At 44.4% G+C, this 15,551-nt stretch overlaps 1 protein-coding gene across 4 annotated transcripts in view; it reads left to right on the top strand.

The window, feature by feature from the left end:
- Positions 1 to 5,115: 5,115 nt before the first annotated feature.
- DIABLO (diablo IAP-binding mitochondrial protein) overlaps positions 5,116 to 15,551 on the top strand; it is a 21,101-nt gene continuing 10,665 nt past the window's right edge. The window contains exons 1-5 of one of the 4 annotated variants that reach the window (XM_004384964.2): positions 5,116 to 5,197; positions 6,028 to 6,154; positions 13,875 to 14,006; positions 14,805 to 14,915; positions 15,088 to 15,184. In XM_004384964.2, coding sequence (XP_004385021.1) covers positions 5,148 to 5,197; positions 6,028 to 6,154; positions 13,875 to 14,006; positions 14,805 to 14,915; positions 15,088 to 15,184 — 517 coding nt within the window. In that variant the 5' untranslated portion in view covers positions 5,116 to 5,147. Of the gene's footprint in view, positions 5,198 to 5,224; positions 5,400 to 5,721; positions 5,849 to 6,027; positions 6,155 to 13,874; positions 14,007 to 14,804; positions 14,916 to 15,087; positions 15,185 to 15,551 lie in introns of those variants that run through there. The other 3 variants (XM_023739192.1, XM_023739193.1, XM_023739191.1) reach the window with 3 other exon arrangements.

Below are 15,551 nucleotides of genomic sequence, written 5' to 3'. Positions count from 1 at the left end.
CCACCTCAGTGCAGCTAGTCGGTGATCTTGGCATCCAGCAGCCACTGATAGGCCGTGGCGGAGAGGAGCAGGGTGTTAGTTGAAACATTGGAGATCTGTGTGTCTTCCCTGTCTCCCTCCTATTCCACATCCCATTGTCGGGAGGAGTTAAGGGCCTTTGCCCAGGCCTCCAGCAAAATTAGCGCTGGGCAAGGGCCTGAGGTCCCCAGTTTGCTGGGAGACCAGAGTCAGTGCCCTTTCTCAGATGCAGTTCCTATTATTAGTAACCACACGAGTTTTTTCCTCACTTTTTTCCTTAGTGGATTTCTGATAGGTACAGAAGGGCACAGGACTGGGTAGTGTTTTGTTCTGTTGTACGTAGGGTCACTATGAGTGAGAACTGACTTGACAGCACCTAACAACAACCTCGTGTTATGTGTGAAAGAGAAATCCTGTTATTTAAAAAACAAAACTCTTTAGCATAAGAAGGTCCCTGGGTGGCACAAGTGGTTTGCACTTGGCTGCTAACCTAAAGGTTGGCAGTTTGGCACCCCCCCCCCCCAGTGGCACTGTGGAAAAAAGGCCTGGCAGTCTGCTTCTGTAAAGATGACAGCCAGAAAACCCTATGGAGCAATTCTGCTCTGTAATGCATGGGGTCGCCAGGAATTGGAATTGACTTGACAGCAACGAGTTTTAATAGAAGAATGAAGAGTAGAAGAGGTAAGATTTAAAAATTTTGTTTCTCATGGAATCAGTTTGTTTGCTTGACATTCAGTGTTTGGAAATGTCTTAAAGAAGACTATCCCTGTTATAGAAAATCCTTTCTCCAGTACTTGTTACCCCGGGGAGATTAGTTGATACCTTCCAGCCCCAGCAGTTGTCAGCCACAGCTGCCTTAGAGAGTGAAATCCAAGTTGTCCCTCAGTGTGTTCGGCTCCTGGGATTCAGTTCAAGTCTGGTCAGGCCTCCTTGGCTGGGGTTTTTGTCCTGTGAACAGGCACGCCGTTAAACAGTCTCCTGTGTCTGCATTCCCCCATGACTCTATACTTGCTCGCTCAGACCACGGTGAGGTCAGCTCCTAAAAGCGCATTCAGCAGAAGACTTGAAAACACCAATTGCTTGATTGGTATGCAAATAGAAAGCTTTGGATAACTATGTATTACAGTCCATTGTGTACGTGCATTTAATACTCGAAGCGGTCTTTGTCTCAGAGGGGTATGCTGTTACTGAGGAGGGTATGCGAATGGTACAGTTACTCTTGGAGAAGGTGGATTGCTTACATCTCGCCTGGACTTTTGTCCAGTTGGGTAGACAGTTCTACTATATCCACAGTCCCCTTAATAAAGACGTCTACATAGACAATGTTTTGTGTCTTAGTATACAGTTTAAAATTTTAGCCAACAAATAAGTATCTGAACTGTAGTTTTAATTGGGTTAAAAGCAAGAGAGTAATGGTTAAAAGAGGAAGGATTGAAAACAGCACATTTAACTGGTGAAGAGCTTGGTGTCTTGGAGTTCTCTTCCATTCTAGCTCCGCCCTCACTGGAATTATGATTAATACGACATGCTGGCCTGTCTCCTCTTGTTCTTGATTGTGCATTAAAGATTAGCCTGTTACCAGGAGGATGCATTTATATTCGGCAGAGTTGAATTCAAGAAGAAAATACTTTCTAAAAAAATACCAAAATGAACTGGGTGTCTAAAGCAGACAGGAAGAGGGGCTGTGATAAAGATGGCAAGGCAGAGAAATACAGATGCCACATAGACCATCTTCTTTAGACTGTGAATGACACTTGAGACCCTGATATACTCAGTCAGGGTATTAATTTCCTAGGGCTGCCATAACAGATTACCACAAACAGGGTGGCTTAAAACAGACATTTCTTCTCTCCTAGTTTTGGAGGCTCCTGTTGCTGTGTGTCATCTCGCTGATTCCGACTCATAGGGACCGTGTAGGACAGAGTAGAACCGCCCCATAGGGTTTCCAAGGCTGTAATCTTTACAGGAGCCGATCACCAGATCTTTTCTCCTGTGGAGCCGCTGGTTGGTTCAAACTGCCGACCTTTTGTGGTACGTGGCAGAGTGCTTTAACCACTGCGCCACTAGAGCTCTTTAGAGGCAAGAATCAAGGAGTTGGTAGGGTGGTTTCTACTGGAGGCTCTGAGGAATAATCTGTTTCATCCTCCTCTCCTATCTTTTGGTCGTTGCCGGCAATCCTTGGCGTCCTGGGCTTACATGTGTCACTTCAGTCTCTGCGTCCATCATTACATGCTGTTCTCCTCTGAGTCTGCCTTCACATGTGTTCTCCTCTCTGTCTCTTATAAGGCCCACCCTAATCCAGTATCTTAACTGCAATACAGCTTACATCTTAATTGCATCTGCAAAGACCCTATTTCCAAATAAGGTCGCTTTCACAGATACTAAGGGTTAGGACTTTAACATGTATTTTGGGGGACACAATTCAACCCCCAATAGTATAGCTTAAAGATGATGTAGAAAATAGAAGATACCTTTTTTGTCAGCCAATAATCAAAGAAAAAAGCAGTAATGAAAAATTTCCCGGATTTTCTTATTTTGAAGTGGATTCATTGAACTTCATGCCACGCAGTGTTTTTTAGCTTCAGTTACTCCATTGTTAGAAAATACCCCAAATTGGGTGGTGACTAGAGGCTGCAAAGGTCAGAACCCATACCTGCCTTGGGATATATGTTTGAAGGTTACAAGAGTTCAAAGGGAAAAGAATCAGGCCTATTCTAGTAGCCTCTCTTTTTCATCTGTGACTGGGCAGGACACAGAGGCCCCTCGGATGACCGGTTCTCTGGAGGAGCAATTACTATAACAGGCTTCCTGAGCAGCTGGATAATGCTCTGCTCTTGTTTCAGCCAGGCTGCCGCCGAGGCAATGATTTGATAATGAGGGAGCCTCATCGAATTAAGGAGCCATTTGCTTCTGGATGATATGTTGATAAAAGGATTGATGGCCACACTGTCTACTTTTTTAAAGGGTCAGAAAACTTTAACTATGACAAAAAGCAAAATAGCCAGAAGCAGCATAAAGTTTGTGCTTTCTTTTCTTCATTGTCATATCTGAGAAAGAGGCTCTTTGCTTGCCGAAATATTGAGTGGCCCCAGTTGCCTCATATTTGCAGAAGTGGAAGTTAGAAGTAGGTGCATTGGGAAGATGCCTGTATCATGAGCCTCTGAACGACTAAACTCTTTGTACAAATTAGACTCAAGCACTCTGGGGCTCGTGGCTCTCACACACATGCATGCTTACTGCTGCATGCTTTTTAAGACAACAGCTTTTGCTATAGTTGGGCAGTCATAAGTGAAGGTTGTTGTTCAATGATTCTTCTGCTCCCAGGCTCCGAGTAGGAGGGGGCTGCTCTCAGTGTCAATTTCTTAGGAAAGAAACTATTTGGCGATATTCCATCTGAAGTGTTTAGAAAAGCAAGACAAGAAGGGGCTTGAAATACCCCCTAGTGTACTGCTTTCTCAGTCCACCTATGTCAGGGGCTTTGACAACAACCGCGGAGCCTGTGGGCTGTGGCGGAGACACCAGCGAGGTGGGCAGGGTTGCTGATGCCCCGCCTGGCCTGGGATCGCCTGTGCGCAGCTCCCTAAGAGCTCAGGGACCACGCGGAGATTGTAATTGGTCTCTGGGCCACACCTAGTTGGCGAGCGCTGCTGCTGCCTGAAAACCCCACAGCTCTACCCAGATCGCTGGAGTGTGCACAAGCCTGCCTTTGAGCACCAGACGGACCAGCTGAGGAGCTGTGGTGGAGGAGTTCTGGAAACTTTGCTGAGTGAGTGAACTGGGGACAGAGGGACGCTAGTGGTGGTCAGTAAGGGGAGCTGCTGGGCAGGCAGCAATGGAGGTAAAGAGCTGGTTTGTGATCCTTACCGTCTGAGTCCATCTGTGGTGCAAGGCAGCAGGGATGCGAGAGATGCAGAAGAGCGTGGTAGGGAAAGAGAGGAGCCCAGGATCAAACGGATGGCCACCACTTGGCACCCCAGCAGTCCGAGCTGGTCCAGAAGGGCAAAATGTGCGGACCACCAAGCAAAGATCCTTAAACCGCTTATTAACAAGCCTTGGGGCCAGGGGAATCGCAGAGGGTCTGCAGTGAGGGCTGCTGCCTTCCCCCTGCCCAGGTGGGTCTCTTCCCTTCCCGGGCAGAGCTGACAGCGGGCCTGCAGCATGAGTGATGGGAAAGCTTCGCTACAGCCTGGAGCCAGCAGCCCATTAGCAGCACTCACAGCATTAAAAATGCAGGAGGTGGGTGGAGGAGAGGGACGGGCACTGAGACTAATGCAGGGGCCAGCTGGAGCAGACAGCCCAGCCCCAGTGCTGATCTGGCATCGAAGAATGAGGGGAACTTTTTTTTTTTTTTAAAGGAAGAATTCTATAGTGTAAATGCAAAGACAGCATCCAGATTGCTGTTAAGGAGAAAAGTCGCACTTTGGGCTTCCTTGGCCTTCGTAGCGTGCCCACTATTTTGAGGGCCAGGACCTAGTCTGACAACGGTCAGCGGGCGGCAGCGATCCATCGATGGCCGATGCAGTCTGTGGGTGGGAAGACGCCCTCCCGGTCCCGTACTCAGGGCCTCTCCGCGCCCCGCCTGCAGGTCCTCGGCCCTCCGTGCAGGCGATGCCGGCCTCGTCTGCCATCCACGTGCTGCAGCTGCTGCGGGAGCTGCTGGCTTTCGTGCTGCTCAGCTACACGGTGCTCATAGGCGCGCTGCTGCTGGCCGGCTGGACTACCTACTTCCTGGTGCTGAAGTGACAGCGCCCCGGCCGCCAGGTCCCCGCCCTCACAGCTGCTGAGCCGACGCGTGAACTCTCGCCTTTCGAGGCGCGGTCCCTCCCGGACCCAGTTCCACCCCCACGTCACAGCGCCGGACTCCGCTCCGCCGGCTTCGCGCCCTCAGACCCAGGGTCCAGCCCCACCTCCCCGCGCGGAAGTCCGGCAGTTGGGCTCCCGTGGCGGCAGTTAAAACGGTTACCCTAAGCCCCGCCCCCTCCCTCCTCGTCTGACCAATCCCGACTGCTCCCTCAGGGGGCGAGGCTCTGAGGCAAGGGCCGCTCCGCGGGAGGAGGCCGTGCCCCTCCCCCCGTCTCGGTAGGTGGCGTCACTTCCGGCGTCTGCGCCCGGCGTACGCCCGCCGCGGGATGGCGGCTTTGAGGAGTTGGCTGTTGCGGAGCGTCACCTCCTTCTTCAGGTACCGCTGCGGGAGTGTAGGCGGGCAGGGACGTAGGGAGGCGGCGCGGAGAGTGCTACAGCCGGGAGCGGGGCGCCGCCCTTTTTTGCGCGCTCTTCCTTCGTCGGCAGAGCCGGCCGCGGTGTCCCGCCGCCCTGAGAAGTCTGGCGTCCCCGCTCCAGCCCGAGGTCGGACGCCTCCCGCCCCCTTGGTCAGGTCGAAGGTTCGTTTACCACGGGCAGTTTATCAGGGATTCCGTCTACTGCAAGCGCGTTACCCAAACCTCAGGCTGTCCTCTCGGCCTCCGGTTGGCCCTTGGAAGTCACGGAGAAGAATGCGGGAAGGGGAAAGGGAGCGCGGCGAGGTGGAAGGGAGGCCCGGAAGGTAGCGGACTGTTACTGGACGTTTTCCCTAAGGGCGGAAGGGGCCCCAGGAAATCGGCAGTCACTGCTGGGACCCTGCTAGCTCCAGTCTGGACGACTCCAGGGGCACGGCTCCAGGTGTTGTCTAGCGCGAATATTAGAGACCCCGGAAACCTTAGGCACATCCTGCCTGCAGAAGCGTTCGTTTTGGCGTCAGGTCTTCGGAAGGCTTTGAGACAATATTTAAACTTCCTCATCTGGTATCTGCTGAAAATTCTAAATCCATTGGGCCCACATGCCTGCATGGCAGGTAAGGGGCTTTCCCATCCACCACTGTCCCCACCCTGCCTTGTCATCCCAGAGTTGACCCTACATCTCACTTAGGTTGCTGCTTGGACCGAATTTGAGTTTCCAACCCCGCAAATAAATTGAAGAGAATTTTACAGAGATTGGTGATCCTGCCTTGTTAAATTTGATTTCTGTTTCTAGGTACAGACAGCGTGTGCCTGTCGCTGCTAACTTTAAGAAGCGCTGTTTCTCAGAATTGATAAGACCGTTGCACAAAACTGTGGCAGTTGGATTTGGTGTGACACTGTGTGCAGTTCCTATTGCACAGGTAAGGTCCTGTAGTGTGCCTCGGTGTTTCCTCTGGGAGGGTACTGTGTGCACTTGAAGTCTCAAGTGGGCAAAGAAGCATCAGACAAGCTATCATAGTTTTACACCCAACCCCCTTCCCCAAATGATAGTGTGCATTTTACTGTATCAGCATCTTTCTTTTTTTTTTTAATTTCATTGTGCTTTAGGTGAAAGTTTACAGTTAAGCTACTTTCTCATTCAAAAATTTATACACGTATTGTTTTGTCACATTGGTTGCAATCTCCACAATGTGACAGCATGCTCCTCCTTTCCACCCTGGGTTCCCTGTGTCCATTCTTCCAGTTCCTGTCCCTTCCTGCCTTCTTGTCATGCTTTTGGACGAGAGTTGCCTGTTTGGTCTCATATATTTGATTGAACCAAGAAGCACGTTTCTCACGTGTGTTATTTTTTGTTTTGTAGGCCTGTCTAATCTTTCTCTGAAAAGTGGGCTTCAGGAATGGTTTCATTTCTGAGTTAACGTGTCTAGGGGCCATAGTCTGGGGGGTTCCTGCAGTCTCAGACCAGTAGGTCTGGTCTTTTTTCGTGAATTTGAATTCTGCTTTACATTTTTTTCCTGCTTTGTCTGGGACTCTGTTGTGATCCCTGTCAGAGCAGTCATTGGTGGTAGCTGGGCACCATCTAGTTCTTCTTGTCTCAGGCGAGTGGAGTCTCAGGTTTATGTGATTCGTTAGTCCTTTGGGTTAATACTTTCCTCATGTGTTTGGTTTTCTTCATTTTCCTTTGCTCCAGACAGGGTGAGACCAAAAGAAGTATCTTAGATAACCGCTTGCAAGATTTTAAGACCCCAGATGCTACTCACACAGTGGGATGTTGAACATTTTCTTTATGAACTATGATATGTCAGTTGACCTAGATGTCCCCTGAGACTATGGTCTCCAGCCCCCAGCCCCAGCTACTAGGTCCCTCAAAGTGTTTGAATGTGTCTGGAAAACTCCTGTGCTCTTGCTTTGGTCCAGTTTTGCAGACTTTTCCTACATTGTGTGTTGTTCTTCTGTCACCGAAGTTGATGCTTGTCGAATATCTAGTGATTTCCCCTCTCCCTTCCCTCCCCACCCTCGTAAACATCAAATAATTGTTTTTCTGTGTGTAAACCTTTTCTTAAGTTCTTATAATAGTAGTCTCATACAATATTTACCCTATTGTGATTGACTTATTTCACTCAGCATAATGTGTTCTCCAGATTCATCCATGTTGTGAGATGTTTCGCGGATTCATCATTGTTCTTTATCATTGCATAGTATTCCATTTTGTATATATACCATACTTTGTTTATCTAAGCATCTTCTTTTTACATTCCCATTTTGATTGTCTTGTTTAGTAGGAACAATATGTCACGTAACATGTCAAGTTGTGTAAAGAGGGGAAGAGGGAGTAAGAAGAGAGCCTGTCAACAAAATAGTTTTTCGTTTGACCAAAGTTTGTTGAGCAATGTTTATGTGCAAGAGTGAGCAAAACAGTTCCTGTTCTCATAGAATTTATATTTTGGCAGCGTGGAAAAAATAAATATATCATGTGGTGACAAGTGCTGTGATGAAACTGAAATAGGATAAGCAAATAGGGAGTGGTTTTATTTTAGATAGGGTGGTCAGGGAGGGCTTCTCAAAATGACCTGAGAGAGTGAGCCATGATAATATCTGGGGGAAGAGTTTTTAGGCAGAAGGCTCAGAAACAAGAGTATGCTTGAGATGTTTGAGGAACATCAAGGAGGTCAGTGTGACTGGAACGGAATGAGGAAGAGAGAGTACAAGTTGAGGCCTGAGAGTTAGCTGAGGATCAAATCATGTGCTTTGTATTTTGTGGGCCATTGTGAGGCTCTAGATTTTATTCTGAAAAGAAAACCATAGAAGACTTTAACACAGGGCTGTTGTGATCCGGAAGGAGCCCTGGTGGCTCAGTGGTTAAGTGCTTGGCTGCTAACCGAAAGATCAGAAGTTCAAACCCACCAGCAGCTCTGCTGGAGAAAGATGTAGAAGTCTGCTTCCGTAATGATTTACAGCCTTGGAAACCCTAGACAGGGTCGTTATGAGTCAGAGTCGACTCGATGGCAATGGGTTTGGTTTTTTGTTTTGATTTTTTTTTCATTACGATCTGACATAAGTTTAGAAGGTCTAAGGGTTTTAAGAGGTTGCTGTGTGGAACTAAGAAGACCAGTAGGAGGCTATTGCTATAATGCAGGCTTTCGATGATAGTGACTTGGACTAGGATGGTGGTAGTGGAGATGGGGAGAAGTGGGCCTAATCTGATGAACAGGAGTTGCTGATGAATTGAATGTGGACTATACAGTGTAGATCCCAAGGTTTTTAAAAAGCCTGAGGTCCCTGAGTGGCACAAACAGTGTGTACTTGCTTGGTAACTGGAAGGTTGGCAGTTTGAACCCACCGAGAGATGCTGTGGAATAAAGGCCTGGCAATGTGCTTCCTTAATGATTACAGCCAAGAAAACCTTATGGAAAAGGAGGGTAAGAATGGTTGCACAACTCAAAGAATATAATCAGTGTCACTGAACTGTACATGTAGAAATGGTTGAGTTGGTATATGTTTTACTGTGTATATTCTCAACAACAAAATAAATTTTTAAAAATTATGATAATAATTAAAAAGAAAACAAAAACCCTATGGAACAGTTCTACTCTGTAACACATGGGGTCATCATGAGTCAGAATCGACTCCAGGGCACAAGACTACAAGAAGCAGTAGAAAGAACAGAGTTCGAGTTGCCATTTACTGGGATGGAAAGTAGTGGACTTCAGGAGGAGGACAGCAAGAATTTAATCTTGGGAATGTCAGTCTGAGATGCTTTAGAGACATCTAGGTAGAGGTGTCAAGTGGGCAGTTGATGTGAAAGTGGCACCTCATTAAAAAAAACACTTTTTTTATGGGGAAGAGCAAGATAGGAAATCGGCAAGCCCCATTTCAGCAATATTTACGTGCGTGCTGTGATCACAACAACAAGATTAATTCCATTTAGCACAAGTATTCTCACATGTTCTGAGGTGCACGCATGAGCCCACACCCCTCTGTGCCTCATTTCACCTGTCATCTCTACGTGCCGATGATTCATGGTCTTCCTAGATTATTGCCCTAAAACCCTCCTCTGAACACCAGGCATTTTCAGCTACAATTAGGGCAGCCTTGCTTTCTTCCTTGGAAAGATTTTTTTGGGATGTGTCCTTTAATAAGGAGCCCTGGTGGCACAGTGGTTAAAGCACTCAGCTGCCAACTGAAAGTTTGGCAGTTTAGACCCACCAGCCGATCCGTGGGAGAAAGATGTGGCAGTCTCCTTCCATGAAGATTTACAACCTTGGAAATCCTCTGGGGCAGTTCTCCTCTGTCCTAAGGGTCACTATGAGTCGAAATTGACTTGATTGCAGTGAGTTGTTTTTTTTGTTTTGTTTTTTTTTTGTCCTTTATTAGTTCATGGAGCTACTTTTTAATTCTATGACAGGAGCCTCTAGTCATTCCCCTGCTGTACAACAGTCCCACTTCTGTTCTTCAAAACCTACATTGGCTCCTTGTTACAGAATTAAAACCCAACTAATTCTCCCTGTGCTCCAGTGCCCTAGCCAGTCTCATCTGCTTTGTACCATCTGCTGCAGCCAGGCTAGGTTTCTGAATATCCCCTGCAGGCAACAGATTTATTCTTCTGTTCTTCATTGTTTCTTCCTCCCTGTGATGTCTGACCATTCATATCCTAGCTGTCTTCAAGGCCAGGACCAAATCCCACCTCTCTCTGAAGCCTTTCACAGTTGCTTGCCAACAGTCATCTCCCTCTTTCTGACCACTATGTACAGTGATATTTGGTGATAATCCTGGTGGCACTCTGCTGTCAGCCGAGAGTAATGAAAGGGTATAAACTTGGGAGAGAGACAGTTTGGGTTGAGGTCTAGATGTGTGGCTTTGGGAAAGTTCCTTAACCTTTCTGAGCTTCCATTTCCTCGTGTGTAAAAATGAAGTGATAATAACTGGACTGTTGTGAGGAACAAGTGAGAGCACACTGTAAAATGAATAGCATCATGCAGACTTGTTACCAGAATAATATTATGTCAGAACTAGCTTCTTGGCAGCAGAGATAATTTCTTTCTTTGCTTTTTAGTCCCTCAGTGCAAGCTACATAATGAATACTTGATAATTATTTGATTGACTGACATATAAATATGGTAAATAAAATTGATTTGTTCACATATCAAAAATATTTGACTGCTACTTTCTACAGGCAGTGATTCTACGTGTTTACGCTCTAAATATCAGAAACAAGACAAAATAGATAATAAGAGGAATAGAGGGGTTGGTTTCTTGTCTTTGTCACTTCTGACAGGAAATGCTCTGCCAAAGAGAAAAAAGGCATAGTCACTGAAGACCTGTCATTACAATTGCCAGTATTTAGTCAAGGTTGCCACATTCCTTCACTTTTTTCAGTTGTGAAAATATACGTAACAAAACCTTTGCCAGTTCAACAGTTTTTACTTGTCTCATTCAGTGACATTTATTACAGTCTTCGTGTTGTGCAATTATTGTGACTGTCCTGTTCTAACTTGCTCAACCATCAGTAACATAAACTCATTGCTCCCTAAACAGTAATTCCTCCCCCTGTCCCCCAAAACCACTAATAAGCTTTGGCTTGTATATATTTGCGTATTTCATAAGAAATTATACAGTACTTGTCCTTTTGTGACTAACTTGTTTTACTCAGCATAATGTTTTCAAGGTTCATCCATTGTGGCATGCATCAGGACTTCATTTCTTTACGTATATACCACATCGTGTGTATCCATTCCTCTGTTGATGGACATTTAAGTTGTTTCTACCGTTTGTCTGTTGTAAATAGTGCTGCCATGAACATTGGTGTTCTGGTTTCTGTTTGCATTCCTGCTTTCACATCTTTTAGGTACATGTCCAGGAGTGGAATTGAGGATTGGGATTGTAGGTCACATGGTAGTTCTGTGTTCAACTTTTTGAGGAACTATCAAACTGTTTTTCACAGTGGCTGTATCATTTTGCATTCCACCAGCTATGGATGAAGGTTCCAATTTCTGCACATCCTCGCCAATACCTTTTGTTTTCAAGTTTTTTTTTTTTTTTTTTTAATCATAGCCATTCTAGTGGGGGTGAGGTGATATCTCATTGTGGTTTTGATTTGCATCTCCCTAATGGCTGATGACATTGAGTGCCTTTTTATGTGCTTGTTCCCAATCACTGGTATATCTTCTTTGGTGAAATGATCGTTTAAGTCCTTTGCCCATTTTTTGATTGGGTTTTTTGTCTTTTCGTTGTTAAGTTGTAGAAGTTTTTTTAATATATTTTGGATATTAGACCCTTATCAGATATATGGTTCCCAAAAATATTCTCCCAGTTGTAGGCTGTCTCTTCACTTGGTTGATTGATAGAGTCCTTTGATGAACAGAAGTATCTAATTTTTATGAGGTCCCATTTATCTGTTTTGTCTTTTGCTGCTTGTGTTTTTGGTGTCATATCTCATAATCCATTGCCCCAAACTAGGTCCTGTAGTCATGCCCTATGTTTTCTTCTAAGAATTTCATGGTCTTAGTTCTCACATTTAGATCCTCGATCCATTTTTAATTGCTTTTTCACATTCAAAAAAAGATATGTTGACCTTTTTTTTATTTAGAGTAGCTGTGGTCAGGGTGAAGCAGTCCCTCCACCCCCCAAGACTGTGAGTGTACTGCTCATTCTGCTCAGAATTGCCCTTTCCTATCCACCCATTTAGCTTCTTAGACTCAGCTTAAACCTCAACTCTGTGAAACCTTTTCTGAGCCATCACCACTCAACATAGAACTGATTGCTTCCTTATGTGTGCCCCCACTGTATGCAGCCTGTACAGACTGCTGCCACAGCACCTATGATGGATACTTATTTTACAAGCCTCTTTTTGATAATTGTGTAGATTGTCAGCACAACAGGTGACTTAATCCCAGGCCAGTTTCCCTCAGGGCCTTTTTCTTTTTTTGTGGGGTAGAAATATATATAACAAAAGTATTGCCATTTCACATTTTTTACATGTACAACTTAGACATTACTTTCATCGTGTTGTGCAACCATTACTATTACCTGCTTCCAGTTGTTTGCATCGCCCTTGAGAGACTCAGTGCTCCCTAAGGAATGGCTCCCCCTTTTCCCCTCCCTCTCGCCCCTGGTAACCACTGATAAACTTTGGTCTCTATACCTGTGCCGATTCTAGATATTTCATAGACGTGGGAGCATACAATATTTGTCCTTTTGTGAGACTTACTTCATACAGCATAATATTTTCAAGGTTCATGCGTGTTGTAGCATGAATCAGGATTTCATTTCTCTTTATGGCTGAGCAATTATCCATTCATCTGCTGATGGACATTTAGGTTGTTTCTATCTTTTGGCTTGCGAATAGTGCTGCAGAGAACACTGGTGTACAAGTATCTGTTTGCGTTCCTGCTGTCAACAACTGTTCTGGGTTCATACCTAGGCGTGGAATCGCTGGATCATATGGTAATTCTATGTTTAACTTTTTGAGGAACTGCCAAACTGTTTTCCAGAATGATTGTACCATTTTAAAACCCGACGAGCAGTGGATGAGGGTTCCCAATTTCTGCATATCCTCATCAACACATTTTCTGTCTTTCTGATCATATCCTTCCTAGTGGGAGTGAAATAATATCTCGTTGTGGTTTTGATTTCCCTAATTAAATTGAGCATCTTTTCATCATCTTTGTTGAAATGTCTCTTCAAGTTCTTTGCTCATTTTTTGATAGGGCTGTCTTTTTGTTGTTAAGTTGTAGGAGTTCTTTATATATTCTGGAAAATAAAAGCCTTATCCAATGTATGGTGTCCTCAGATTTTCTCTAAATTGGTTAAATTGTCTCTTACTTTATTGATAGAGTCCTTTGAGTCACAAAGGTTTAAATTTTGATGAAGTCCAATTTATCTATTTTGTCTTTTGCTGCTCATGCTTTTGGTGGCATATATATCTAAGAAAGAATCCATTGTCAAAAACTAGATCCAAAAGCATTGTTTCCTTCTAAGAGTTTTATGGTACTTACATTTAGCCCCCAGTTCATTTTGAGTTAATGTTTGTATATGGTGTGAGCTTCCTTCTTTTGCATATGGAAATCCTGCACCACTTGTTAAAGAGACTATTCTTTCCCCATTGAATGGACTTAGCACTTTTGTCAAAAAAAAATCTAGATTCCTATTTTATTGCTTTCGTTTTTCTAATTCTCTGTGAGCCCCTGTCATCCTCTTCTCTCTGCCCCTCCCCTTTCACCTTTCTGAAATCTTTGAGGGCAGAGAATGTGTCTTACTTATCTTTAAATCCCAAACATCTAGTACTGTGGTAATGAATGAATCATAACCTCATGAATTTTTTCGGTTATAATCACTAACCTTTTATATAAAGAAGTATTTAACTCTTCAGAGCAGAAGGGAGCATGAAGAAAAACATAATTTTATTAAAAGTTAATCCAAAGTAAAGAATGGAAGTAGGTAGATGGCATATTTTGGAGTTCTTTCCAAATATTATCTTAAATAAGGCTTTTTAAATAAAGCTTTAAAAGCTATCCCCAAATAGCCAACTGTAGCTTAAAATGCTAAAGAGCATAAGAACCATGCTATTTGTTTGGCTTTCTATGGCAGTTTTCAGCTTGAGCTGTAGATTAGAAGTTGAATAACAACGTTTGTGTCTTTCAGAAATCGGAGCCTCATTCTCTTAGTAACGATGCATTAATGAGGAGGGCAGTGTCTTTGGTAACAGATAGCACCTCCACCTTTCTCTCTCAGACCACTTACGCACTGATTGAAGCAATCACTGAGTACACTAAGGTAAGTGTCCTCTTGTTAAGTCTTCTCCAGCAGGGAAGGAGTATGGAGCATCTAAGCCAGAAGTTAGCAAACCATGGCCCAAAGGCCAAATCCAGCCTGCTGCCTGTTTTTTTAGTTTTACTGGAACATAGCCAGGCTTATGTATGTATATATTGTTATTGTCTGTGGCTGCTTTTGTGCTACAACAGCAGACTTGAGTAGTTGTGACAGAGTCTGTGGGGCCCACAACACCTAAAATATTTACTCTCTGACCCTTTACCAAAAACTTCTGAGCTCCGATCTAAACCACTGGTTTTTTAGACTTTCTTCACTTTCTTCAGGAACCCTTTTTTAGGGCAAAATCTTATCTATCGCAGCCCAGTATATAAAACAGGAGAGCCAAGCTGGTTCAGATAAAGGGGTCCAGATGCCACCACCAGTCTGACCTAATGGGAAAAGAGGAGAATATATGTATAATCAAAATCAAACTTATTTAAAAATCTCATTCATACATTTATTTTACCTGTATTTTCCAGCTGCTTTTTTCTCAGCCTCTTGAGTTTTCCCTCTGCATCATGTTCTCTTTCTCTTTCTATGTCTGAATTGCTGACAAGCTTTTAAAAATACAAAAGTTGTCAAGTGGAGATGCTGATATCCTAGAATTACCCCTCCTGGAATGTGCTGGAATGATGTCTCTACTTCATGTAACAATAGTGCAGTTTCAGTGAGGCAAAAGGGACTTCATCTTCTTGAGGTGTGGTCTCACTAATTCTCCTAATAAGCCACACTTATTTTACTCAGACCTATTTACATTTTTAGGCTGTTTATACCTTAATTTCACTGTACCGACAATATACAAGTTTACTTGGGAAAATGAATTCACAGGAGGAGGATGAAGTGTGGCAGGTGATCATAGGAGCCAGGGTTGAGGTAAGCAAAACGTTTTAGATATTTCTGTATTAGTGCTCCTCCCACATTGTGGTTATCTACATTATTCAATTGTATCTAACCCATAACTATTCTCTAAATATACTATTTTGAGTAAGTCCATTCAGATGTTTAATCTCTTCATGTTGTCTGAAGTGCTTTGCCTAATTTACAGATGACTTCAAAACAACAGGAATACTTGAAGTTGGAAACAACCTGGATGACTGCAATTGGTCTTTCAGAGATGGCAGCAGAAGCTGCATACCAAACTGGTAGGTTAAATTTCTCACTAGGAAGGTGCCATCTGAGTTTTCATTTAGCTATAAAAAGAGGAACTTAGGGAAGAGAGAGAGAGGAATGAGGCAAAGAGATGAAGGTAGAGACAGAGATGATGGCAAGAGAGATGGAGAGAGACTGGCAAGGGAGAGAGAGGAGATACGGAGAAACACATAGAGGAGAGAGAGAGATAGGCTGAGCGAGACATTGGAAGTGGGGAGAGATGGAAGTGGGGGAGATAGATGGAGGGAGACATAGAGAAAGAGATGAGGGGAGAGAGAGGAGATACAGAGAAACACAGAGGAGAGTGGTAGAGAAAGAGAGATGGAGGGGAGAGAGAGGAGATACAGAGAAACACAGAGG

The sequence above is a fragment of the Trichechus manatus genome, unplaced genomic scaffold (assembly GCF_000243295.1).
Source record: "Trichechus manatus latirostris isolate Lorelei unplaced genomic scaffold, TriManLat1.0 scaffold00131, whole genome shotgun sequence".
Classification (NCBI taxonomy): domain Eukaryota; kingdom Metazoa; phylum Chordata; class Mammalia; order Sirenia; family Trichechidae; genus Trichechus; species Trichechus manatus.
This window is presented reverse-complemented; position numbering and strand designations above follow the sequence as displayed.